This window comes from Phytophthora parasitica, assembly GCF_000247585.1.
Source record: "Phytophthora parasitica INRA-310 unplaced genomic scaffold supercont2.1, whole genome shotgun sequence".
Taxonomy (NCBI): domain Eukaryota; phylum Oomycota; class Peronosporomycetes; order Peronosporales; family Peronosporaceae; genus Phytophthora; species Phytophthora nicotianae.
The window spans coordinates 955,993-978,689 of record NW_008634126.1 but is presented as its reverse complement, the minus strand read 5'-3'; the positions used below and the strand labels follow the sequence as shown (position 1 = coordinate 978,689).

General features: G+C 51.5%; 12 protein-coding genes across 15 annotated transcripts; 7 read left to right on the top strand and 5 right to left on the bottom strand.

Moving 5' to 3' along the window:
- Nucleotides 1–9: 9 nt before the first annotated feature.
- PPTG_00238 (hypothetical protein) lies at nucleotides 10–1,615 on the top strand. Its single transcript, XM_008891616.1, has one exon. It carries the CDS (start codon nucleotides 175–177, stop codon nucleotides 1,126–1,128), a length of 954 nt encoding a protein of 317 aa, XP_008889864.1. The 5' UTR covers nucleotides 10–174; the 3' UTR covers nucleotides 1,129–1,615.
- PPTG_00237 (hypothetical protein) lies at nucleotides 1,087–2,231 on the bottom strand. Its single transcript, XM_008891615.1, has 3 exons — nucleotides 1,818–2,231; nucleotides 1,600–1,732; nucleotides 1,087–1,533 (listed from the first exon to the last, which is right to left on the bottom strand). Exons 1-3 carry the CDS (start codon nucleotides 2,192–2,194, stop codon nucleotides 1,207–1,209), a joined length of 837 nt encoding a protein of 278 aa, XP_008889863.1. The 5' UTR covers nucleotides 2,195–2,231; the 3' UTR covers nucleotides 1,087–1,206.
- Nucleotides 2,232–2,412: 181 nt separating this feature from the next.
- Nucleotides 2,413–3,594, top strand: PPTG_00236 (hypothetical protein). Its single transcript, XM_008891614.1, has one exon. It carries the CDS (start codon nucleotides 2,716–2,718, stop codon nucleotides 3,490–3,492), a length of 777 nt encoding a protein of 258 aa, XP_008889862.1. The 5' UTR covers nucleotides 2,413–2,715; the 3' UTR covers nucleotides 3,493–3,594.
- A 101-nt stretch (nucleotides 3,595–3,695) lies between these two features.
- On the top strand, nucleotides 3,696–4,743 carry PPTG_00235 (hypothetical protein; the record flags this gene model as incomplete). Its single annotated transcript, XM_008891613.1, has 2 exons — nucleotides 3,696–3,818; nucleotides 3,877–4,743. The coding sequence occupies 2 exons, from the start codon at nucleotides 3,696–3,698 to the stop codon at nucleotides 4,741–4,743; spliced, it is 990 nt and encodes a 329-aa protein (XP_008889861.1).
- A 315-nt stretch (nucleotides 4,744–5,058) lies between these two features.
- On the bottom strand, nucleotides 5,059–6,963 carry PPTG_00234 (hypothetical protein). 4 transcript variants are annotated; one of them, XM_008891609.1, is made up of 4 exons: nucleotides 6,822–6,963; nucleotides 6,716–6,725; nucleotides 6,468–6,636; nucleotides 5,059–6,395 (listed from the first exon to the last, which is right to left on the bottom strand). In XM_008891609.1, the coding sequence occupies exons 1-4, from the start codon at nucleotides 6,887–6,889 to the stop codon at nucleotides 5,311–5,313; spliced, it is 1,332 nt and encodes a 443-aa protein (XP_008889857.1). In that variant the 5' UTR covers nucleotides 6,890–6,963; the 3' UTR covers nucleotides 5,059–5,310. The 4 variants fall into 4 exon arrangements, with proteins under 4 accessions (XP_008889857.1, XP_008889858.1, XP_008889859.1 ...); XM_008891610.1 differs by having other exon boundaries at nucleotides 6,716–6,963; XM_008891611.1 differs by having other exon boundaries at nucleotides 6,468–6,725.
- A 368-nt stretch (nucleotides 6,964–7,331) lies between these two features.
- Nucleotides 7,332–8,474, bottom strand: PPTG_20691 (hypothetical protein; the record flags this gene model as incomplete). The annotated part of the gene is made up of 1 exon (XM_008892889.1): nucleotides 7,332–8,474. The coding sequence occupies exon 1, from the start codon at nucleotides 8,397–8,399 to the stop codon at nucleotides 7,332–7,334; it is 1,068 nt and encodes a 355-aa protein (XP_008891137.1). The 5' UTR covers nucleotides 8,400–8,474.
- Nucleotides 8,475–9,420: 946 nt separating this feature from the next.
- Nucleotides 9,421–10,847, top strand: PPTG_00232 (hypothetical protein). The gene is made up of 3 exons (XM_008891608.1): nucleotides 9,421–10,158; nucleotides 10,215–10,299; nucleotides 10,368–10,847. Exons 1-3 carry the CDS (start codon nucleotides 9,459–9,461, stop codon nucleotides 10,666–10,668), a joined length of 1,086 nt encoding a protein of 361 aa, XP_008889856.1. The 5' UTR covers nucleotides 9,421–9,458; the 3' UTR covers nucleotides 10,669–10,847.
- PPTG_00231 (PEK protein kinase) lies at nucleotides 10,099–13,844 on the bottom strand. Its single transcript, XM_008891607.1, has one exon. It carries the CDS (start codon nucleotides 13,579–13,581, stop codon nucleotides 11,047–11,049), a length of 2,535 nt encoding a protein of 844 aa, XP_008889855.1. The 5' UTR covers nucleotides 13,582–13,844; the 3' UTR covers nucleotides 10,099–11,046.
- Nucleotides 13,845–15,085: 1,241 nt separating this feature from the next.
- On the top strand, nucleotides 15,086–16,725 carry PPTG_00230 (hypothetical protein). Its single transcript, XM_008891606.1, has one exon. The coding sequence runs from the start codon at nucleotides 15,099–15,101 to the stop codon at nucleotides 16,584–16,586; it is 1,488 nt and encodes a 495-aa protein (XP_008889854.1). The 5' UTR covers nucleotides 15,086–15,098; the 3' UTR covers nucleotides 16,587–16,725.
- Nucleotides 16,726–16,899: 174 nt separating this feature from the next.
- Nucleotides 16,900–18,931, top strand: PPTG_00229 (hypothetical protein; the record flags this gene model as incomplete). The annotated part of the gene is made up of 3 exons (XM_008891605.1): nucleotides 16,900–17,337; nucleotides 17,409–17,691; nucleotides 17,757–18,931. 3 exons carry the CDS (start codon nucleotides 16,900–16,902, stop codon nucleotides 18,929–18,931), a joined length of 1,896 nt encoding a protein of 631 aa, XP_008889853.1.
- Nucleotides 18,932–19,050: 119 nt separating this feature from the next.
- Nucleotides 19,051–21,188, top strand: PPTG_00228 (hypothetical protein). The gene is made up of 2 exons (XM_008891604.1): nucleotides 19,051–19,198; nucleotides 19,314–21,188. Exons 1-2 carry the CDS (start codon nucleotides 19,148–19,150, stop codon nucleotides 21,099–21,101), a joined length of 1,839 nt encoding a protein of 612 aa, XP_008889852.1. The 5' UTR covers nucleotides 19,051–19,147; the 3' UTR covers nucleotides 21,102–21,188.
- PPTG_00227 (hypothetical protein) lies at nucleotides 21,013–21,772 on the bottom strand. Its single transcript, XM_008891603.1, has one exon. It carries the CDS (start codon nucleotides 21,688–21,690, stop codon nucleotides 21,184–21,186), a length of 507 nt encoding a protein of 168 aa, XP_008889851.1. The 5' UTR covers nucleotides 21,691–21,772; the 3' UTR covers nucleotides 21,013–21,183.
- Between the last annotated feature and the right edge of the window lie 925 nt (nucleotides 21,773–22,697).

The window sequence follows — 22,697 nt, the reverse complement described above, 5'->3', positions numbered from 1 at the left end:
CGACATCTACTTTTTACTAAACAGTTACACCTACAGCTGGCTAAAATCTAGTGGGTCTTCCCTTCTAAGGGTAAGTGTCGTCGTTTGCAGAGAAAATAAAGCACCTAGGTCAATCAATCTGTCGCCACCTCGGATAATCCCATTTTCCATTTCAACCTCGCCAGCCCAACCGCCATGATAATCGAAGTAAACCGAAGGCATTTGCTACCTGACGTCAGACCCGACGCGATCGAGCTCATGCAGTGCACGAAGCCCTGCCCGAGCACTCCACCCCACGCCGCTGCCCGCTGGCAACAGGTTCGCTCTCGCATGGGCCAATTGACACGAGGTATCAAACGCTGCCGACTGCGCAACATCAGCGGAGAGAGCGAGCACGTCACATGCCGCCCCTCCATGCTGCACAAGGATTTCTGGCTAGAGGCTCTGGACAAGCAGCATCGCTATGGCTTCCACCTGCGAGCCTTCCACAAAGCCTGGAAGCTGGAGATGGCAGAGAGGGAGAATGAAACCGGCACCAGCGAGGACGCGTCATTTTTCCACTGGCTCGATCACGGGAACGGCAAAAACGTGGATCTGCCCGAATGTTCCCAGCAACAATTGCGCACGACACAAGTGGAATACTGCAACGCCGAGCAGCGCAAAAGCTACGAGCTTAAGTTCGTATCAAACGAAGAAGACGATATTGGGAGAGTGCAATACGCAGCATCAGCATGCGTCGTGAACACGGACGAACTCAGCAAGTGGATTTTTGTCATAGACCTCTCGGGCCGCATGTACCTCGGTCGAAAGCGCAAAGGCCGCTTCCATCACTCGAGTTTCGTCTCGGGCGCGCCGATCTTGGCAGCCGGCAAGGTTATCATCAAAAACGGCATCATTATCGCCGTCGAACCCCACAGCGGCCACTTCAAGCCGCGACTAGAGAATCTCTTGGCACTTTGCTCCATACTGGCCAACCACGGCATTGACGTCGACAACATCGCCTTCATTAAACCCAAGAAATGGACTTGTGCCTGGCCATTTCCGCCACAACCAGACCTCGAACTCGAGGACTTTGCCGCCTCAGATACGGACTACAGTGCCGACAAATCTGATTCGGAGGAGTTGCAGACACTGCAATTGGAGCAGTAGATTAGAAAAGCTGTATCGTTTCTATTTATTGCGAATTTCTAAACGAAATGTCATTTTTTGATGTGAGTGAGGTCTCCCCTATCGCCGCTTGTACTCGCACGCTTTGAACTCAATCGGCCCCACGTTCTGCGGTCTGCGCGTCGATTTGACAAACTCAAACAGCACGAACATCTTGTTGCGCTCGTCCTTGTGCTTACAGTCGAAGCCCATTTTACGCAAAGTCTGCACGAATCCTTCAATCCCTCCGAGCGATTCACTCTCGAAGCGGCTCTTGACTTCAGCGACCTTCAGCACGCCTCCAGGCTTCAACACACGGTACACTTCCCGCACATATTCACGAACACTCGTCCCCATGAGCGCCAAGCAGTAAACGCCAATATCCACACTACTGTCCTTCAAAGGAACCTAAAAAAAAAAAGATTAGCCACGCACTCAAGCACTAAAACAACGCAAAACCTTAGTTACACTCACATCAGCAATATTGCACGCCGTCACAATGGGTTTTCTGGACACCAAGTCGAACGAGTGCACTTTATTCGGCACGCTTTCCGCCAATCTCGCATCTCCACAGCCAAAATCAGCGACCACAGCCTTCGGGTGGCGTCTACAACAACAGCAATAACCAAATAAACGTCAATATGTCCCTAGTTCACAGTCTCACAGTTACTAGTAGATCGCGTATAACGTACTTTACGAAGTCGATGAAGGTGTCGAGTGGATTGGTGGGCCACTTGTCTGCCATCTCGCGGAAGCCCTGGTGGTACACATCGAAGAGCTCCGGGTCGTCCTGGAACGTAGAGAAAGCATCGTCTCCAGTGGTTGTGTACAGCTGCTCGTTGAGCATGCGGAACTTGCCGCCGTCAATTTTGCGGCGCATCTCGGCCAGTCGCTCGGCAGGTGTCAGAGCTTTAGACTTCTTGCCTTTGCCATGGCTCTGCTGCTGCTTCTGCTGCGATTTTGATACGTCTGCAACCTGCTGCGTCTTGTGCTTCTGGTGGACCTTCTTACTGCCGCTGGAAGAGGCTGGTTTGCCCTTGGCGGCTCCTTTCTTACCCTTCTTGCCCATTGCTACAGTTCTACTCAAACTGCGACTTGAGAACTGGAGCGCAATTGTCCTATGCTATTTCATATTCTCTATGCTAAGTTAACTGTGTAACAATAGTGTACGAGATGAAGTTGAAGTGGCTTGTTTGGCTCGGCATCGCTCTAGCTTCGAGGTGACGCAATCTGGTTCGGCCGTTAGGACTCTAGGCAATGACTCTGCCGCGTTTCCATCGTGGTGGTCCCACGGAAAAGCTCGTCCTCGTGCCGGCGCGTGCCATGCACCACCAAAAGCCTGTGATTGGCGGCGTGCGTGCTGCCTACGGGTCACCACCACAATCAGCACGATTTTACTGGTTGTTTTGGGTCAGATGGAAAGCCTTGAGCCGATTTGTTGACCGGCGCGTGGCTGCACCATCGGGATCAATTGCGATCCAAGAGAGGCGCGTGCCAATGTGGCTTGACACCTTCCGGCCTGTTGTCATGGCGCCTTGCTCATAACGCAATTGGCACTCTCGAGCTCAAGTGAATTTCATCGTTGCAACTATGAGCGTCAAGTCCGATATTTCATTCCTGCTGAACCCGCGGTCGTCTGAAGACACGAGCCGAAATGCGATGACGCCGCCCACGTCTCCTCCGTCGTTCCAGCGCTTGATGGCGCTGGCTCAGAGCCCCGAAGCTACAACTACGTCATCGTCTCTACTTCTTTTAAGCTCGTGCATTGCGCCGATGGAGAAAATGAACGCCAACATCAAGACGGAAATACCGCAGTTGTCGCTAGCGGCCTTGTGCGAGGCTAGCAGTGCCAGTAGCTGCAGTAGTGGCGACTCTAGCGACGAGGAACCAGAAATCCAACAAGCAGTTGTGATTAAAACTCCAGTCGTCGAAAAGTCCAAACCTAAAGCGAAGACAACGCGGAAACGTGTCCGAAAGAACCGGAATCCGCCCTGTCAAGTGGAAGAATGCAAGAACATCGCGGTATCTCGAGGCTGCTGCGTGCGTCACGGCGGTGGCTCGCGTTGCAAGATCGAGGGCTGTCCGAACCGTGCAAAGCTGTACAAACTGTGTTTCCAACACGGTGGTTTCAAGACGTGTGCGACCGAGGGGTGTACGCGCAAGTCCAAGCGTTACGGCCACTGCTGGTCGCACGGAGGCGGTCGTATCTGTGTGATCCCCAACTGTGACAAGGTGTCGACGCAGGGCGGACTGTGCTGGGCTCACGGCGGTGGCAACCGATGCAAACTGGAGGGATGCACCCGCCGCTCGTACCAAAAGTACGGCTACTACTGCGTCGATCACGTGTCCTTGAACACGAACAAGTAAAGAGCGAAGAGTATGAGGTGTTCGGTCATGTACAATAGTCAGATCGTGCATTATAAGCTATTTGAGTGATTAAAAATGCAATAATTCCTTACAAAATGCAAATGTGAGTTTCCCTATTGTACATTAGCTGTTGTGCGTTCTGTTAATAGCTCCGGAATCAGGACAAACCAACTGTCAGTTCACTATTTTTTGCGCTGGTCAAGATGATGATCTTAGATACTGTGTCCGAGAAGCTCCGCTCGAAGCATGTTCGAACGCTGGAACTACTGCAGAAGACTCTCGATGAGAATGTCGAGCTGCGTGAGCAAGTGTCGAAGTTGCAAAAGGTACTAAGTTTTTGGTTTGATTTCCCTGATATCTATTAATTTGCCATCTTTTGCATAGGGCACACTTCACCTTGGTCAGGGATTGCCACGATCAAACCTCTCTTCAGAGCTAGAGGACGAAATCGAACGCCTCAAAGAAGAACACACCCGCAAATTCAAAGAGGTCGAAGAAGCTGCTAGCGCAAAGCTGGCAGAGCAGACTCTTGCTGTCGAGACACTCACGGCTGCGAACAGCAAACTGAAAAATGACATGATAACGATGGACGTGGCTTTACGTGAAGCACGTGACCGACTCAAATATGAGCGACAGAGTTGGAATGAGGAACGATCCCAACTTGCAGCGACTATTACTGAGGCGACGAAGACTTTGCCACCTGCAAGTCCGACTCGAGCCAAACAGAAACAGCCACAATCCGAGGCATTCATCGAGGAAGAGAAATCGAACCAATATCTTGAAGCCGAGTTGGAGTTAAGTCGTCAGGCTTGTGTTAATGCTGATAGTGCACGCCGGTCGGCAGAGACTCAACTTAACGAAGTGAAAATGGATTTTGCACGAGTAACAAGTGAAGCTGCGTCCCAACGAGACCAGATAAGAGCTCTACAAGCACAACTGGCTGCAACTCAAACACAGCAGCAATCGCTGTCTGAAGAGCTCAAGACTGCGCGTGATCGCAACAGGAGTCTGGAAACGAAATCACCGAAAGAACGACCGTCGTCTTCATCGACGAAGCTACAATTGCAACAAAAGACGCTACTCGCACAATTGCAAGATACAGAGGAACGGTATGCCAAGCTGGAGATGGAAAATCGAACTTTGCAGTCCCATACTGCTAGGTTACAACAACAATTGGCCAACGAAGTGGCACAACGCAAGGCAGACGCCTCGGAAGCAGGAATTTTCGCCATCCACGTCGAGTTGAAATGAGAGAATTTCCAGCTTCGTGCACAGGTAGAAGAACTCAAAGCCCTACAAAAACGTTTTTTGACGTCTGCAAGGAAGAAAACCATGAGCTTTCCCTCGCTCTAACAAAAAACGAGCCACTAGCTACGACGCCGTTGTTTGCTTGCAATGGAAGACGATTAATCACAGTACACGTGTAGTTTTTTAAACTCCGAAATCTAGAGGGTACCGGTAACACATAGTAAAACTTCGTCAACATGTAAACTGGCAATCTCCTGTTCCGCTATGCACATGTATTGACGTTAATATTAAAGTTTGCGACTACGAGAAGAAAATACTTCGCAGTCAAGAAATATTTTTTAAAGATAAAATGATAAAAACTTACAACCCAGTGCTAAGTCACTATAGTTGACCCCATTAGTACTATACAGGCACCTTGGCAAGCATCGTCGTCGCTGTCGTTAAGAAATCCATCAAATAATAATAATGCATGTAGCAATAACATAGGAGAGGAACCGTAGGTGAAACGCACATCAACTCTTTGATTTGCTCTATTGTCTTGCCTCTCACATCACACATGGCAAACTAGCCTTAGGTTTCGAGCGATCCGTACGTGTGTCCAGCCGGATCAATGCGTCGTCGAGACTCCGCATCAGCCAGTGGTTGATACTCAGTCATGAATTCGCGTCTCACACGGTCGCGGTCATTGGGGTTTGGCGTCCGGCGAGCAATCTCGGCAGCTTTCATTGCGTTGCGCGTGATCAACGGCGAGCGTGAGAACGTCGATGCAGTGAGCGCCTCAGGTGTTCGAATCGGAGCCATCGCTTCGTCCAGCGGCTCCAAGTACACGAAACCCGGTAGACGCAGAGTGCCGTTGTACACTGCCGTGCCCGCTAACAACGTCAACATACCCGCAAGTTGTAGCCAACTCCAAATTGTCCACCGCTCACCGAATTGTCCTTGCGTAAAGAAATAGAACAGCATCAAATCTGTGCCCCAGACTGTAATCGGACGGAAATTGTCCAGAATCGCGTGCCAAATCGAGTTCAGCAGGTACGTGACGGACACAGCGAACACGTTGTAGCCCAGAATCACCAGTAGATAAATGAGCACGACCGTCTGAGCCAGGCCACTGTTCATGAGCATCTGATACGCGTCGTCGAATCTCTCGTTTGAGCCCAAATCGTTACCCGGGACCATATAAGCCACCGGATACACGACGAAAGTCGTCAATACTAAGCCCCAGACGCCTTCCATGCCCACGACGACTAGCGGAGGTGCACTGTCGCCTTCATCCATGAGTTTCTCTTCGAAAACGTACTGTACAGCTTGAATTGCGCAGCTTAGCACCACCATAAAGACTCCGAATGCCGGATGTTGGTTGGTAGCATTGTTGTCCTGACTGTCGGAGTCTGCAAGACTTGTGGCGCCCACCATCAGCGCTGCTAACATGTTGAGGCCAATGCCGATCCACATGTAACTGCGTAGGCGATCTTTTAGTACAAACACCTTGAGTATGGCCACGAAGATGATGACCGTGCACTTCATGAGCTGGAAAACACTGACAGTCACGTAGAGAAGACCCAGATTGGCAACGAAAGTTGCCAGTAGGTCGAATGCTGCAGGGAGCGCCAGTAGAAAATACATTTTACGCGGGATCCGGTAGCGATATTTCACTTTTTGTCAATTGGCAACACAGATTTTGGATTAGTATCAGATGTTGGAAAATGGGTACTTTTGCCACTTACTGCCGTTGCGGTTGTTGCGGCGCCATTGTCGCTCGACGTGGTAGTGGTAGGCCCAGTGGATGGGAAGCGCGAATACCATGGCCAAGAACATGAGCCACGTCTGGAAGATAGGCTTCTCGAACTTCTTCACCTCTCCGTCAAGCCCAACAGAGTCCACACCGTATAAGATCTGTTGACAACGAGAGTGACAATCATTCTCAGCTTTAGCAACTGGTCAGTTGGCAATGCTTGTTGTTGCCTAAACGCACCTTGCCGGTTCTGGTTTAGGTAAATATGGCAAATGACAAGTCGCAACAGAGTTTTTCAGTCAGCTGATGGCAAAAAGTGGATAACGAAAAGGTTGCAACAACGCACAGAGTGGTGCCCGTGCCGGTGATCAGCCCCATGCCGAAGACCAGCGCCTCTCGCGTGCCGCACGACATGGCTACTGCAATATGTTCGGGGATGTCTGAAGTCCGATTGCCGTTGCCTTCGACTTGCGTCTCACGCAGTCAGATCGATTATGAACCGTGCAGGCAAGAAAAAAGAAAGATGAAGATACCTTCACAAGATATCTTCGATTTTCAACCAATTGGCGTGCGTTTCTAACAGCGTATCCGATGTGGATTGGTCAGAATCATGCGGGAGCCCTTACAAAAATCAAGTGTAAACGAGAATCAGGTCGCTGGTCAAATGTGACGTGCGGGAGGGAGCTCGTCGACGAAGAAATGAGTGGTGAGGAAGTGGTGGGCCTGCACCAGCATGACACCATGCCATCCCACGTCTGCATCGAGTTTCAGCGCAATTGAGAGCCACGCCAAGGTGGCAGTGCCAACAACACTTCGTCGCCTAAAGCGACTAAGACCGCAAGTTGAAGTTGTCATTTTAGCAACCGACAGAGTCGGGTTCGGTGGGTTCTATAGGGCTTTTAGCCTCAATGAGGTTCCGCAGCATCGACGCGTAGATTTGTCCCGAGGAATCGCCCGTAAGCTTCTTCCAGAGTTCCGTCATGGCTGCTTCCAACGTGGCGTTGCCAATGTCGAGCTCGCTACTGGCTTGGCTCGGTGGCTGGGCTGTTTGCGAATTATTATCCTGACGAGCTTGAGCTTGACTCTGGAGAGTAGCTACAAATTTCTTTCGTTCATTTTGGTACTTGAATCGTGCCAATGGTGCTGTTTCGCGCGTGACGCCGCACTGTTCGTACATCGCAGTTTCAAGAGCTGTCAATCTCTCGGCAGTAGCTGCATCGATGACAGCACCAGGTTTTGGATCCAATACGGAGTCCGTATCCGTTATTGTGTCTCCAGTATTGCTGGTAGCAACAGAGTTTGACGCTCGACTTGAGGAACGTGACGTCTTGGATGCAACACTGGGATTCTTGGGATTCTTGTTGCTTGTGGGCAAATTGCTGTCAGTTTTCGACACCACGCTGGACCAGTCCAGTTTGTGGAAAACCACTTTGTATGGTTTGCGCTTGAGAAATGTTTGCGGAGGTGTTCGCGACGGATCGGATTTTGCTTCGACCTCTTGTTCTTCTTTCGGTGGTGAAATGTTCACAGGTTTGCTGAATTTCTGCTGCCGTTTTGATGAGAATAAAGGTCGACGAGTTTTCACAGTTTTAGGCGAGTCGATATTTTCACCAGCGTCGGATGATGTTACGGAAGATGGAGACGGTGGAGGCGATAGAGCTTCAGCTCGAGATATCCTACCAATTGGACTCGAAAACGCGTCTTTGAGCGAGAGTACCGGAGATTTCTTTCCTTCAGATGTGGCTGCGTGCTCCCTGTTCCGCTGGAAAGATTTGCCTACCGACTTAACAGGAGCTTTCTTTGCCCGCTTGGCCACTGGTTTCTTTATTTTTTGTTGTTCCTCCGCTTCAACATCGGTGCTTGCTGAACTGATCGTATTCACGTAGGGAACCATCATAACAACATCGGAATTTTGTTGCCGCATCAAATAACAAACACTAACTCGTACGTCACCACGTGTTGTATGTCCAGAATAAGCTTTTTCAAGTGGGAACCACCGACATAAAGCGTACTCAGTAGCCAGAGGTGTCTCGAGGAGCGACAGCGGGATTTCAACGAGACCCAAAGTATTCGTGTTGCCCCCGCCATTGTTTTCAGTAGTCTTTACAATTATAGTAGCGCTCAATTCATCAATGACACTCTGAGGTGAAGCGAGATGGTGGCTCATACCATTGTTCAGGTCCATGGAAAACCGCAGCGAGCACTCATGTAGTTGGAGTTCCGTGTGGCTCTCTTGAATACTGGAAACAAATTGTCTTGTAGGAACAATTCGAGAGATTACAACACTTTGTCGCTTCAGTTGCAACTCGGTCTCGAGATATTTTCCGTCTAACGTAGCGAAATCCAACGCTAGATCACGAACGGCAACCACATTGATCACCACTTCATAAGGAGGGAGCGTGACCGTAGGTGACGGATCTGGAACGATGTCGATTGCAACTGGAATAACGTCAGTCGTAGCTTTTAGAGGTGCAACAGCTTTATCAGTTTCCAATGGGATCAGCACAGAGGTGGAGGGCAGCTCTTCCTCATTTGGCCTTGGGCGTATACGCCGCCGGACGAAGTTCTGGATCACTTGAGCTGAGCGTTGTCGTTTGGCTTTCGCTGCTTCTCGCTCAACAGCTAGACGCTTTTGCTCACTGGCAAAACTTCGAGATGCATCATTAGCATTAGCATTTCTAACCTGGTTTATATATTCTGCGTTGTCTCCGCTCTGTCGTTCATGATCAACCTCAGCTCCTACAGTCAGCAAAAAGTGTCGGAGATGCACTCGTAGCAGTTTCTGCTGCGTAGTCTGTGATCGTTTAGCATGTCGAGTGTTGAATTCCTCTCGCTTTCGTGCCTTGAACGCCTCATACGACTCGGCTGCTGTGGTCTTAGGCATGACCTAGCCATACTACGACCTTTCATGGAACAAGGCTACACTGCCACTTCACTTTAGGTGTACCGAAATGATATCACCAATTCACGTTTTCCGTACAGCATGCACCAGTCGCGGCGTCATGGCGCCGACGCCGTGTCCTTCTCTGCTTACAGCGTTGATACCGAGGACTATTTCGCCTTCTTGCCTAGTGATGAGTCCATGAGCGACGTCGAGGACGCTCCAGCGTCGCCTGCGACCTCTAAAACGCGCGATCCGGTGGAAGAATTGGTCTCTGTGTTCCCAACTTCGAGCTCCATTACGTCCAGCAACATTCTGACGCCCATCGGCAGTTTAAACGGCAGCAAATCAACGCATACAAGGACTAAAACCCCTCGAGAACAGGTCAAAGCTCCGGCTCCAGGTGTATTCGAGCTTGGAGGGGGTGAAGAGCTTAGAGTCTCTCCTCGAGCACTGAAGCAACACACAGCACGGAGAACGCAGCTCCAAGAAGCTCTGGATGCTGCTACAGGGGGTAGGAGTGATGGAGACTATGGAGAAGCTCCGTTCCGATTTAAGACGCAGCACAAGAAAGTGGTGACATTCGCGGAGGATATGGACGTGTCGGGTGCATCGCCAGCTCCGGTGACCGAGCGGATAGAAGGCCATGCACCAGAGAAGAAAAGCTTAGGCAGGCGACAGCCCGCAGCAAGGATAGAGGACGAATACGAAGAAGATGAAGAGAACGAGGCAATTGAGCCAGATCCGCTGTACGACGAGCAGTTAGACGACGCAGACGAGCAGTGGGTGCAGACGAACTTGCGTAAGTTTTGGCAGCATATAGTGACAGGTGAACGTACTTACAGGTTGCCTGTACAGGTGGGGCTCGTGCTACAAAAGATGAGACGGACGCTACGCTGTGTTGTCCATGCTGCTTCGTAACGGTGTGCATGGTTTGTGAGAGGTAGGCGTTGCTGCGTTAGTGTTGCTATCATGAGTATACTAACAGAAATACCGGGTAATTCCTTGCAGACATGCAACCTACACGAACCAGTATCGAGCGACTGCAGCGATCAATTGTCGTGTCAAGCGTGATGAAATCCTCACTTACACGGCAGGTGAAGGCAGTCAAGTGCCAGCTTCACTGCCGTTCCACAAACGACAGAGCTTGGCTACAAGTAACAAGACGACTACGAGGGGACAGCAGATTGCTCGGTTGCTGCAAGAAGACGAGTTTTACCCGGTGGCATGCTCGGACTGTGGCACAATGGTCGGCGTGTTCGACAGAGACCAGCAATACCACTTCTTCAACGCCTTGCCCAGCAATTGCTAGCTCTTTCCTTAAGGCAAAGAAACACGATTCGAGCACATCCTTATAATTACAGGAGGAATTTGCGTTTGGCCTATTCCATCACCATGTTGAATGGCGTTCGATACTCATAGATCAATGCGCTGGCTTACGCGCATCGAGCGCCATTCTTACGCTTTCGACTTTTGCGAGGATCATCGTACATTTCGTGCACGCACAATTTCGTGGGTGCAGATTGGTTTACTTCGCACACACAAAAGCCACTAATTAGCGAGGTCGCTTGTCTTCATCGAGGAAGCTGCTTGTCTCGCGCTGCTTTGTCGTCGTTATTTGCTTTTTCGTTGGGTTTCCAGATTTTTTTCCACGCTGCGATGTCCTTCGTGGACTTCATGCTCGATTTTCTTAGGCAAGAGCAATGGCCACGTTCTGGACCTTGTCGTTCAACTCGGAGACAAGAGCCTCGAGCTGAAGAGTAGCTTGAGAACGATCACGTACCTTGCGGACAGCGGCTGCGAGTTTCGCCTGCAGCTCTCGCAACTCCTCCAGAGCTGATGCTGGCGTGACTGCAGTGCCTGACGTTGCCATTATCTTGCGTAGCTGCTCGCAAACTTCTTCACTCGTGGGTCTCTCACCAGGGTCAATTGAAGTCATACGCAACACCAGATCCATCTCCATTGGAAAGTGTTGTCGCGCCTTATGGGGCACAACACCGTGGCGCACGCCTGTCAACACTTGCGAACGCTCCATCATCGTGCTAAACGGGCAGCATAGCTCCAGTAAAATCACCCCCAGAGCAAAGATATCCGACTTGATCGAGTACTTGGCGCTTTTCAGACGAGTCGCCGCGTTCTTCAGCACATTGCTGCTGCTAAAGCGGTACCCTAGCTGTTCAGGAGACGCGTATGTGAACGTACCGAGTGCCGTCGTGTGATCTCCATCGCTTAGTCCCAACTCCAGCAGCCGCTCACGAGGTGACACAGCCCCATAGGACGAGCTGTCCGTAAAAACAGACTTGGATAGACCGAAGTCGCCAATCTTCGCTTGATCGCCATGGATGAATATGTTGTCCGGCTTCAAGTCGCGGTGGATCACGCCGTAGGAATGCATGTGAGCCACACCCTGAACTGCACTGAGAAACAGCTTCAACCCTTCTTGGTGGATATCGGAGGTGTTAGACCACGCTGATCGCTCCTCCAACGAAGATCGGAGCCATGCTCCCAGGTTCGAGTGAGTTTCTTCGCTATAATGCTGAATATCTTGTTGAGGCGACTTCAGCTGGTCCAGAATATGATGAATTGGCTGGTGGCCACCTGCAGTGGGAGTCGAAGGCACAGAGTTTACTGCCGTCCCGCACAGTTCCATTTGAATGTACAGAATAACCTGAGACTTCATGACCACCGGTTCAGCGCGAGAAGCAGGAGGAGCTACGCGAACCTCGTTCTTCAGGTCACCAGGTTGTCCGAACGCAGCCTTATCATCCACACACAAACCCACCGAGTCCTCCTCTTCGCCTTCGTCCTCAAACGTGAATCCAGGAGTGGAATACTCGTCGAAACTAAGTGAATTTGACGAAAACTCAAGCGAAAACGACTGGTCTTCAGTCTCCATGCTTCGCAGCTCGGCCTCCTCGTCCAGCAGTTCCAGTTGCTGTCGCTGAAGGCTTTCAGGACTACAGTCACTTTCGAGCGACGGCACGTCTGAGCCACGAACGCTCTCCATCGACGAGCTCTTGTGAGAAACGCACGCATCCACCTCAGTCCACGCTGTATGGTAGCGCACCACGTTGGGATGCGGGGCCATGGATGCCATCAAACGAACTTCACGCAGTGCTTGGCTCTCCGCGCGGTTAGCATCAAGCTCCGTAGCGCGAGGCAGCACCACCTTCTTGATAGCATAATAGCACCCGTCCACCTTGCTTCGTACTTTGAACACAGCGCCTTGACCACCTTCACCTAGAGAGCCCACGACCTCAAAATCCTGTTCAAAGCGCGATTTCGACGTGCAAGTACCATCAGGAGTTAAGCTCGATGTAGTAACGTCCTTCACCTCTGATGAAGTTACGATAGGCGACAGTGCTGCTACCGCTGCCTTCGTAGACATAGCAGCCGGCATCGAAACAGTGCGCTTGAACGAAGCTCTCTGCTTCTGCTTTTGCACCGGTTCCTCCTGGTTTTCATCCTTTGCGGCCTGCACAGCCAGCGCTGATGGTTCCAGTTTCAACGAATCCAGGAACGCTGTACGTCTCTTTTGCTCGTCCTGCTGTCTTTGCTGCGTGGATTGCTTCGCATCTCTCTGCTTAAAGAACGGGAGGCGGCTAGTCTGCGAGCCAAGCCACTCCGTTGTCTTATGCGGCGTGAAGAATGCTGACGGGTAGAACGACGACATGGACGAAAGCGCCGCGCTGCTCTGCGTTCGAATAGGCACACGGCGCACTGGTGCTGGGGACGGCGGCATTGGAGCCTTCATCTTGGCCCTAGCTGCTCCCGAAACCGTCTCCAACACATCATTCTCTTCTGTGCCCGTTTGGAAGTACCCAATGAACGGGTTCGTCTTGTCCACTGAGGTGCCTCGCTTGCTTAAGTGCAATTCATCTCCTTCTGCCGCCTCCGACGGTGGCGTCATCGTCCTAATCACGCTACCCGTGCGTGCTGCGGTTTTGGCCGCTAGCGCCGCCTGGTCACTGCCCAAGTCTGCGAACGCGATGGGCGATGAAGCTACACGCGGAATGGCAGACATGGTGGTGACCAAGGACGCCGCAGATCCGTTCACGGCTTCGTCATCGCTATTCCAGCCGCCAGCGGCGCCGTTCTCGTTGCTCACTGGGGAGCTGGGAGACGAAAGGCGACCGCCGATCTGGGAGGCCGTGGCAGCCCGCCGCACGCCGGGCAGCCCGTTGACCCCACTTTTGGCGAGACCGAAAGCGAAGGAGCCTTGCATTGACAGAATTCCGGGCGTCTTGGTGAGTGCCTAGCCTGCCACTGCTGAGCCTGTCAACTTATTAGCGAGTCAAGCCGACTGGCGCACAGTAGGCGAGTCTGGCCGACCAGCCTCTCGCTTGTTGCCTGTCGTTGATTGCCACTGACTCACTCACCCTCGTCCTGCTGCCACCTCTCTCCTCTCGTCACGGTGTCCGGTGCGCGAAGACGGACTTCCAGGTGTGCTGTTCGAGTGCGGACAAGCTTGCTGCAGCTCCTGCCAATAGCGAAGTGGGGAGAATGAATGTCGCTGGTAAAAACCTTCGAAAACGCATACAAACTGCATAGCAGCTTTCGCGGGAAGCGACGTCATTCACTTGTCTGTCGAAACGTCGACAAAAAATGGGTACCACGTTGTATAAAAAAAAACAAAAATGCGAAAGATGAGCGAGCAAGCAGTTCTTGTAAGAACTCTTACAGCCTTGGTTTGCAGTTTGAGTGTGGACCTTGGGTGTGAGCTTGCATACCGCAATAAGCAGAATAAGCGATGAGACGTGATAACACTATTGCATCGCGTGCACAGTGCTAAAAACTACCGGTGATTACAGCAAAATCGTTCGCGATATGTTTCAAGATTTTCTATGAATTTACAGAGAATAAATGCACAGTATAAATGTATGTCCAACGCAGCATCGCACCAACGAGTCGTTGAAGGTTCCAATTGGAACTCTCTGCAGAGTGGAACTAGAGTTCCAACTCTACAGCCTGTTCTACGTTTTCCTTCTTACTCTTCTGGAGAAATGGGCTCGTGCCTGCGTTGGTTTGAGTGTGAAGTGAGGCTGCAATTCATTATATACAGCCTTGCCCTTGGGTGGTGCCAAGTTGCTTGGCCCAAGCATAATACTACCGCGGCTACCCATTTCATGGGATATGGGTACAAAGTGCTATTACCTAAATGAAAATGGTCGAGCAAAAACGGACAACACACATTGAATTGTACAAAGCGTGTCTTTGCTGAAAGGCCCATAGCAAGACGCCACGTGGGCGGTGCTGGCCTTATCAAAACGCCCTGGTGTAGCTTCAACATGTTGTCATGCAATTGAGCAATCTGATTGAGCAATGCTCAATCAGCAAAGCCGCAAGAGGCAGATAAGTAAATTTTGCCGCAAATCCAGACGTAGCGGATGTTGCGAACCCGAGCTTAGAAGTTACTCTCGACAACGCGTGCCCGGCGCGTGCTACATGCTGCCTTTGGCACACGCCTGCCACGCTTATTGCGATTCGCAAGTTGCGAGCGCACCTCCGAAAAGCCAATGAGCATCACAGCTCTTCACGTGTTGTAACCTTTCAATTAAGTATCGCTCGTCACATCTCCGAACCCACTTTGAGTGCTCTGGAGGACATCACCATTACTTAATCGCTTGTTGAAGCTACTACATGCGACATGTCGAAGCGGTTTCATTTTGTAATCAGATCGCTTTATGTGACCACACTAAGTGGTGTCTGAACACAAAAACGATCTTTCATTGCATTGAAGCGATGGCGAGCAAGTCTGGCAGCGGCCATGTGCGCCTCGAGGAGTATGCGTCCTCGGGAATCACGGTAGAGTCTGAAGACGTAGGCAACACTCTCTCCCGTCTGAAAGTGCGTCCCACGCACTCAGCCAAAGGTGGCGATGGCGATCGCGGCCCCGCCCGTGTCGCGCATAGCGCTAGCGCATCGCACCGCCAGAATGACCGCTACATGGAGGCATTTGACACGGCATTCGAGGAGCTTGCGGCGGCGGAGGCTGCACGAACAGGCGCAAAGAGACATGTTATCGGAGAGGCGTCGCTCAAGCCATCAAGCGATGGCAAGATGACGCATATTTCTGCCAAGAAGACGCCATCAGCAACACTAGAACAGCTCACTGGTGCATGGATACAAGGTCCGTGCTCGCCAGAAGGCGAGGTACATGCTGTCTCAGCACAACCGCTTATGTGTATGAGCATGAGCGCCGACGAGAGCGAGGTGGTCGTGGGAAGCAGTGACCACGCCTTATACGTTATTCCAATAAGCAACAGCTCTTCATCCTCAGGTAGATCATCCCGAGGAGCCAGTACTAGTCGTCCACGAACTCTTTACACGAAGAAATTCGGTCATACCGAGTGGGTCACCTGCGTCACGCATTTGCCAGATCGTCGGATAGTCAGCGGCGGCATGGACAGTAAATTGTGTTTATGGGACGCGACAGGCGTCAAATGCGAGGACTTGCTGGGTCATAGTGGATCCGTGTCGTGTGTATTGAATCTCAATGACGACATGGTTGTGAGCACTGGATATGACAAGATGCTTCGGCTATGGAACGTCAGTCGACGAGCTTCGAGCAGCCAGCGCGAGGTTAGTGTAGTGAAGGCTAGCACTGCTCCCATACTAGATGTTTCCTTGCTTTCCGAAGGTCAGCGGGCAGTATGCGGTGATCGCGATGGAACCGTGCAGCTCATCGACCTACAGACGAGCAAAATCCTTCGTAAACACGCGCATGCACACCAAGGACACACAACTAGCGTTCTGGGCAGCCAAAGCGAGGAGTCAACAGGTTGTTTCTTTTCTGGAGGCCAGGACGGGGTCGTGAAAGTATGGGATTCTAGGCAGAAGGAAGCGACGCACTCGCTGGAGCTTCACATTGACCCACGTAGCAACAAGAAAGGCGCTGTGGGGTTTCTTCGTGAGCCTGTGGATGACCCGAACGTGCTCATAACGGCCGGTGCAGATGGAGTCATCAACGTACTTGACAAGAGACAATCTTATGGCGTCATGCACAGCTTTACGGAACACTTGGACTTCATTTATTCGCTACATGTTCGCGGTCTATTGTGCTTTAGCGGTGCTGGAAACGGCATGCTTCACGTACACGATTGGAAGACGGGCAAACTGTTGTACGGACTTGGGGCAAACCAGGCAGCGGTGCGAGCAATAGCAGCGTCCACGAACCAACTGGTTGCTGCAGGAGACGATGGAGGTGTCATTGTCTATGACATGAAATGAAAGGATGCTGCAACATCAAAACAACATGAATAGGAAGAGCTGTTAATGGGTAACAAACATTATCGTTGCTAAAGACATTATTCTACTAAGTCGCACTCCATCCTTCTCACTTCTATACAATCCTTTGTTATTTTCTTGCAAAATTGAAAGCCATCTCCATCCATTTCACAACCAGCAATGGCTTCGGGTCACAGCTTAAGTGATGTCTCTCCAAAAAAATGCTAGCTCAGACTGCACGCAGGGAGAGGGAGTTGAGATGCCATTTCCTAACTCTCCACTACGAACTCAAAAAACCAGCAAACTCGTCGACAATATGCAGCATCGAATTGTTGTTTCCTGCTTGCTTAGTCTGTTCGCATGTATCCTAAACCAACTCTCAACAGCGTACAACATCGGAATTGGGAAGACGGATATCACTGGCCCTGCTGCTGACGTCGTTATGATGGGGTTTGCCGATCCAACTGAGAGTACGACTGGAATCCTCAATCGCTTGTATGCCCGAGCTTTCCTTATTGAAGACCCAGACACCAACAAACGTATCGTGTTTGTTCACTGTGATCTGATGGGAGTGATGCAACTCGTGCACCAAGAAGTCCTCACTGAGCTTGCGACCAAGTACAATGGCGTCTACACTGATCAAAACGTTGTGTTGCATGCATCACACACGCATGCCAGCCCCGGAGGTACAGCCGGATATTTCATGTACGACGTCACTAGTCTCGGATACATCACCGAGAATTTCGCCAGGATAGTCAATGGCATTATGGACGCCATTGAAAAGGCTCATAACTCGATGGAGAGCGGAACAATCCGCTGGAACAGCAAAAAAAAAAAGGTGAGGTCGATAAAGGAGGCAAGAACCGATCACCCAACGCTTATCTGGCCAATCCGACGTCGGAACGAGCGCTCTACAGCAGTGACATCGACACGACAATGCGTGCACTGCACTTCTTCGGTAGCTCTGGCAAGCTTCGAGGTGTATTGGCGTTCTACCCCGTGCATCCAACCAGTCTAACTGCGAAAAACCGACTGATCAGCGGAGACAACAAAGGATACGCCGAGTTTTTGCTTGAAGACGAGCTGACAAATGTCACCGTTGCTATTGGTATTACCAACGCCGGGGATGTGAGTCCGAACCGAGTCGACAACGGTGATATGGCACGTTCAGAGGCGAAGGCAAGACTTTAATCGAGTCCGCTGAGGTCTTGGGCGAGCGGCAGTACGACACGCTCTCCTCGCTGATTAAGGGGCCTTCTGAGCTTATCCAGGGATCGGTGGTAGCCAATCTCTCTTACGTCGACTTCTCCAACGTGAAGCTCAAGGGCGTACAAGCCACTCCTGACAACCCGTACGCTGATAGGACATGTCCAGCTGTCGTGGGGCAGAACTTTGCTGCTGGCACGGAGGACGGTCGTGGACCCAGCATGTTCACAGAAGGAAACTTGAAGGGGAACGCATTGTTTAAGGCCATTGGTACCGTCATTAAGCCTACGCCGAAGTGGGTGCAGGATTGCCAGCACACTAACAAGAAGCCGCTTTTTGCAGTTGGACTCATGGAGCCGACGCCGTGGGTGCCCAATACCTTGCCTGTTCAAATTGTCAAGATCGGCCAGTTAGCCATCGCAGTCACTAATTTCGAGACTACCACGATGGCTGGAAGACGTATCCGAAACACGATCAAGACGGAGCTTGCAAGCGCTGGTGTGACGGAAGTTGAGCTGGCTGCCATCAGCAACGCCTTCGCGCAGTACGTGACCACGAAGGAGGAATATCTTACGCAGAATTACGAAGGCGCTTCGACGCTCTTTGGTCCCAACCAGCTGGCCGCAGTGCAACAGGAGCTCACTCGAGTTGCAGCGTCTATGGTAGATCCTTCCGTTCCGCTGGACGTGGGACCTACCCCAATGCAGATCGACCGCACCTCCCTCATTACGATGCAGACAGGAGTGGTGATGGATGCGGCACCGCTCCTGCGCTCCTTCAGCGACGTACGCACGCAGCCGTCCAGCTCGTACACCGTTGGTAGTGTGGCTTCCGCAATATTCGCCGGCGCGCACCCAAAGAACGCGCTCACGTTGGTCTCGTCCTTCTGTGACGTACAGAAGCTCGGATCGAACGGCGCGTACACGACCGTCATGACAGACGCGCACTGGGATCTACGCTACCGCTGGGAGCGCTACCTCATTGCCGAAAGCAAGAACACGTGCGAGTGGAACATCCGAAAAGGAGGACGCACAAGTGTAGCGGGAACCTACCGCTTTGTGCATCGCGGGTACTCGAAACACCTGCTTGTCGCCCTCACAGCGTATGAATCCACGTCCAATACGTTCACCGTGACCTCGTAAGACTACAGCGTAGCTGACGCTGGTGGCAATCCGAGCCGTAGGATAATAAAGCCATCTGGTAATGAAGATTGTGGATTTTGATTGGCGAACGGATCTTTTCGTGTGGCATACACAGGTATCAGGACACTGCAACACGTGGGTGCAAGGATTTCGTCGCTAAATTGTCCGCGTCACTCGCAGAATCTCCCCCTGCAACCCAAGCACCTTCCAGCGCCAATGTCCTCGCCTACGAACCCCACAGAGAAGGTGCCACCCCCGGCCCTCAAGGTACGTTTCAGCTCTTCCTCCTGCTTCAATCACAGTGCTCTACAGCTTTCGAATTGCGCAGTTGAAGCTGATCTTTTTTCATATTTTCTTGCATTTATTTTTATTTATCCCATAGGCGACTGTGGGTCCGAACCCGACGACCAACCGTGGTGCCCCCAGTGTGCTTGGCATCCACCCGAAGGAGCCCAAGCTCATCTACTGCAGTGGCAAGCTCGTGGTAGTGCGCAACCTTGACGATCCGAGCGACACGTTCGTGTACAAGGGCCACAATGAGCCCACAACGGTCGCGAAATTCTCCCCCAACGGCTATTGGGTGGCATCTGGTGACGTGTCTGGCAAAGTGCGCGTGTGGTCGTACGACAACCCGGAACACACGCTCAAGCTGGAGATCCCAGTGTTCGCAGGCGAGATCAAGGACCTGTCGTGGGACCCGGACAGCAAGCGGATCGTCGCGGTGGGCGACGGTCGTGGCCTCATGGCTCGTGTCTTCATGTGGGACACTGGCAACAGCATCGGCGAGATCGTCGGCCACCAGAAGCGAATCCTCAGTGTAGACTACCGTCAGACTCGTCCGTTCCGCATCATGACAGCCAGTGAGGACTTCAACGTGTGCGTGTTTGAAGGCCCGCCGTTCAAGTTCAAGCAGAACAACAACAACCTGCACTCCAACTTCGTCAACTGCGTGCGGTTCTCTCCTAACGGCGAGCTTGCGGTCAGTGTGGGGTCCGACAAGCTCATGTGTCTGTACGACGGCAAGAGCGGCGAGCTGGTTGACAAGTTCCCGGCGGCGCATCAGGCTTCTATCTACTCAGTGTGCTGGAGTCCGGATGGCACGCAGTTGCTGACGTCTTCGGCTGATAAGACGGTGCTGCTCTGGGATGTGGCTTCGCGTAGTGTGGTCACGAAGTTCACTTTCGGAGGGGCTAAACCTCAAGTTAAGGACATGCAGGTGGCGGTGGCGTGGTGTCAGAACCACCTCATCTCTCTCAGTCTCTCAGGCGACCTCAACTTCCTGGACTTGGACAACCCGTCGCAGCCCAAGCAGATCGTACAGGGTCACCAGGTCAGCATCTTGTCACTGGCTACGGAGTCGACGCAGAACCGCATTTTGACTGGAAGTTACGACGGTGTGGTGTGCTCCTGGACGTCGAAGACTGCCAAGGCGCTGGCTGGCACTATCCACACTGCTAAAATCACGGGGATTGCTGCCAATTCGAACCAGATCGCTAGCAGCGGATGGGACGACCAGCTGCGCTTCGCTAATGACATCGAGTACACTGGTGCTACTGCTCTTAATGCACAACCTAACGGCGTGGCAATCACGGAGTCTGGACTCGCTGTAGTGAGCACTAACAAGGGTGTGAAGCTGTTGCGCGATCAGAAGCTAGTGTTCGAGACTCCAGAGTTCTCGTGGACGCCTACGTGTGTAGCCATCTCGCCGTCTGAGGATCTTGTGGCTATTGGATCGCAGGAGGACATGAAGATTCATTTGTTCGACGTGGTGAACGGATCTTCATTGGTCGAAAGTGGAGAGATCACTGGCCACCTGGGAGCTCTGACGTGTGTGTCGTTCTCGCCGGATGGATCGCTTCTGGCTGCGGGTGACACGTACCGTGAAGTGCGAGTGTGGGATGTGTCTTCACGCTCGGCTAAGGTGCAGGGCATGTGGGTGTACCACTCGACGCGTGTGACGAGCGTGGCGTGGGCTCCGAGCGGCAACTTCATTGCCAGTGGCTCACTTGACGAACGTATCTACATCTGGGATGTCAACAGCCCCATGAAGAAGCGCTTCTTCGAATTCTCGCACAAGGACGGCGTCACTGGCGTCAGCTTCGTCTCTGAGACGGAGCTCGTCTCTGTTGGCAACGACGCCTGCGTGAACTACTGGGATTTGTCTGCTTAAACTTAGGCGAATTGCGGTCTAGGACAATTGCATTGTCACGTTATGTTAAAATGAACTTGCAATTGCGGTCATACTAACGTCCTTAGATTGTCGGTGGGGTTGTTTCTGCTGCATATGTCTGTGCTGCGTTGGGTAGCACGACGCCCGTGACAATATTCAGGTTGCTCTGCTTGAAGACTGCGTCTACTCTGCTCTTGGTGATCTTGATGCTGGGTGTAACCCACGTGCCGCATGAGCACTGGGAGCCCGACCATTGCAGCGCTCCTAGACGCGACTGGCACTTGAGAGTGGGGCAGTGGATCTTGCCCTCGGCGAGTAAAGCCTCGTCCATCCAAGACAGCGTTTCCTCTAGAAAATATGAAGAACAGGCCACGTTCGCGCCGACGCTGTGCTTGAGGTCCTTGAGCTTCCTGCGCGCCGAGATCTGGTGCTGCTCCGGCTCATGCGGCATGAGCTGCTCGCTAGTAAACAACAAACAGCGGCACTTCTTGCATGCGAACTTGGTGACAGATGGTGCATCTTGCTGCTGCTCCAGCTGCAGCTCCACTTGACGCGGCGAAGCTACATCCGAGGTGTTGGTGGCGTCCATCGCTTCTAATGCAAAAATATTAATAAAATGAAATTATGAATGTTAATTAATTGTTTCAATACAAATCTTAGAACTAGAGTGGGCTGATAGTGCTGAGAAAAAGCACGATGTGATTGAGTATATCGTCTGCAACTTACACTGAAAATATAGCTTAATACCTGCCTAACCAGCGATGTGAAACACCCAGAAAGCCGTGATATCTTTCGTTCCCGGCAAAACGCAGTACTCATCGAATTCTTTTCTCCATTTCTCGCCGATATTTCCAACCAACTCATATTTTGAAAGATGGAGAATCTTGGTCTGGAACCTTCCATCAGGCTTGTTCTAAGCTGAGTGTTGGCTCAGTTCGGCTTTTTTGGTAACCGCGGTAGCCACTCCACCCTCCAAGGGAATCCTCTGCTGCCGCTCCGAACTGACCGGACTCAATTACCTACCTTTTTCCTACCAGTACGAACAGGAGCATGACGGCTTGAGTATGGAATGCACCTGCAATACTACGTGCCAATAGAGGAGGAAAGCGATGTGAAATGGCATATCCAAGGATACGCACGGACGTTGACGCATCGAATTAGTGTAGCTTTACGTTAATAGTTGTCTTACTAGTACGTAAATCAACATAGTGCTGTAGTATAAGTGAATGAAAGCGGTATCGTATCCGGATCAGCTCATGTATCGAAAACGACAACTACAACAACAGCAACAACGCGGTGCAGCTGCATACAAACCCATTAGATAGACAGAACCCAGAATTTTATTTTCTTTCTAAGCCAATTTGATCATGACTGCAAAAAACCATGTAAATGTGACAAAATATAAATGGATTCCCCTTGATATTGATATTTCATGAAACTGTGTGTAAAACACAACACACGAACATGAATTAATCCCAGTTGGTCTGTACGTTTACTTTGTACCGAAGCACTACCAGTTTAAAAGACTGATTTGTATGCGAAAAAAATTTCCCTGAATGTCAACACATAAAAGCAAATACGGAGTGCTGATATAAA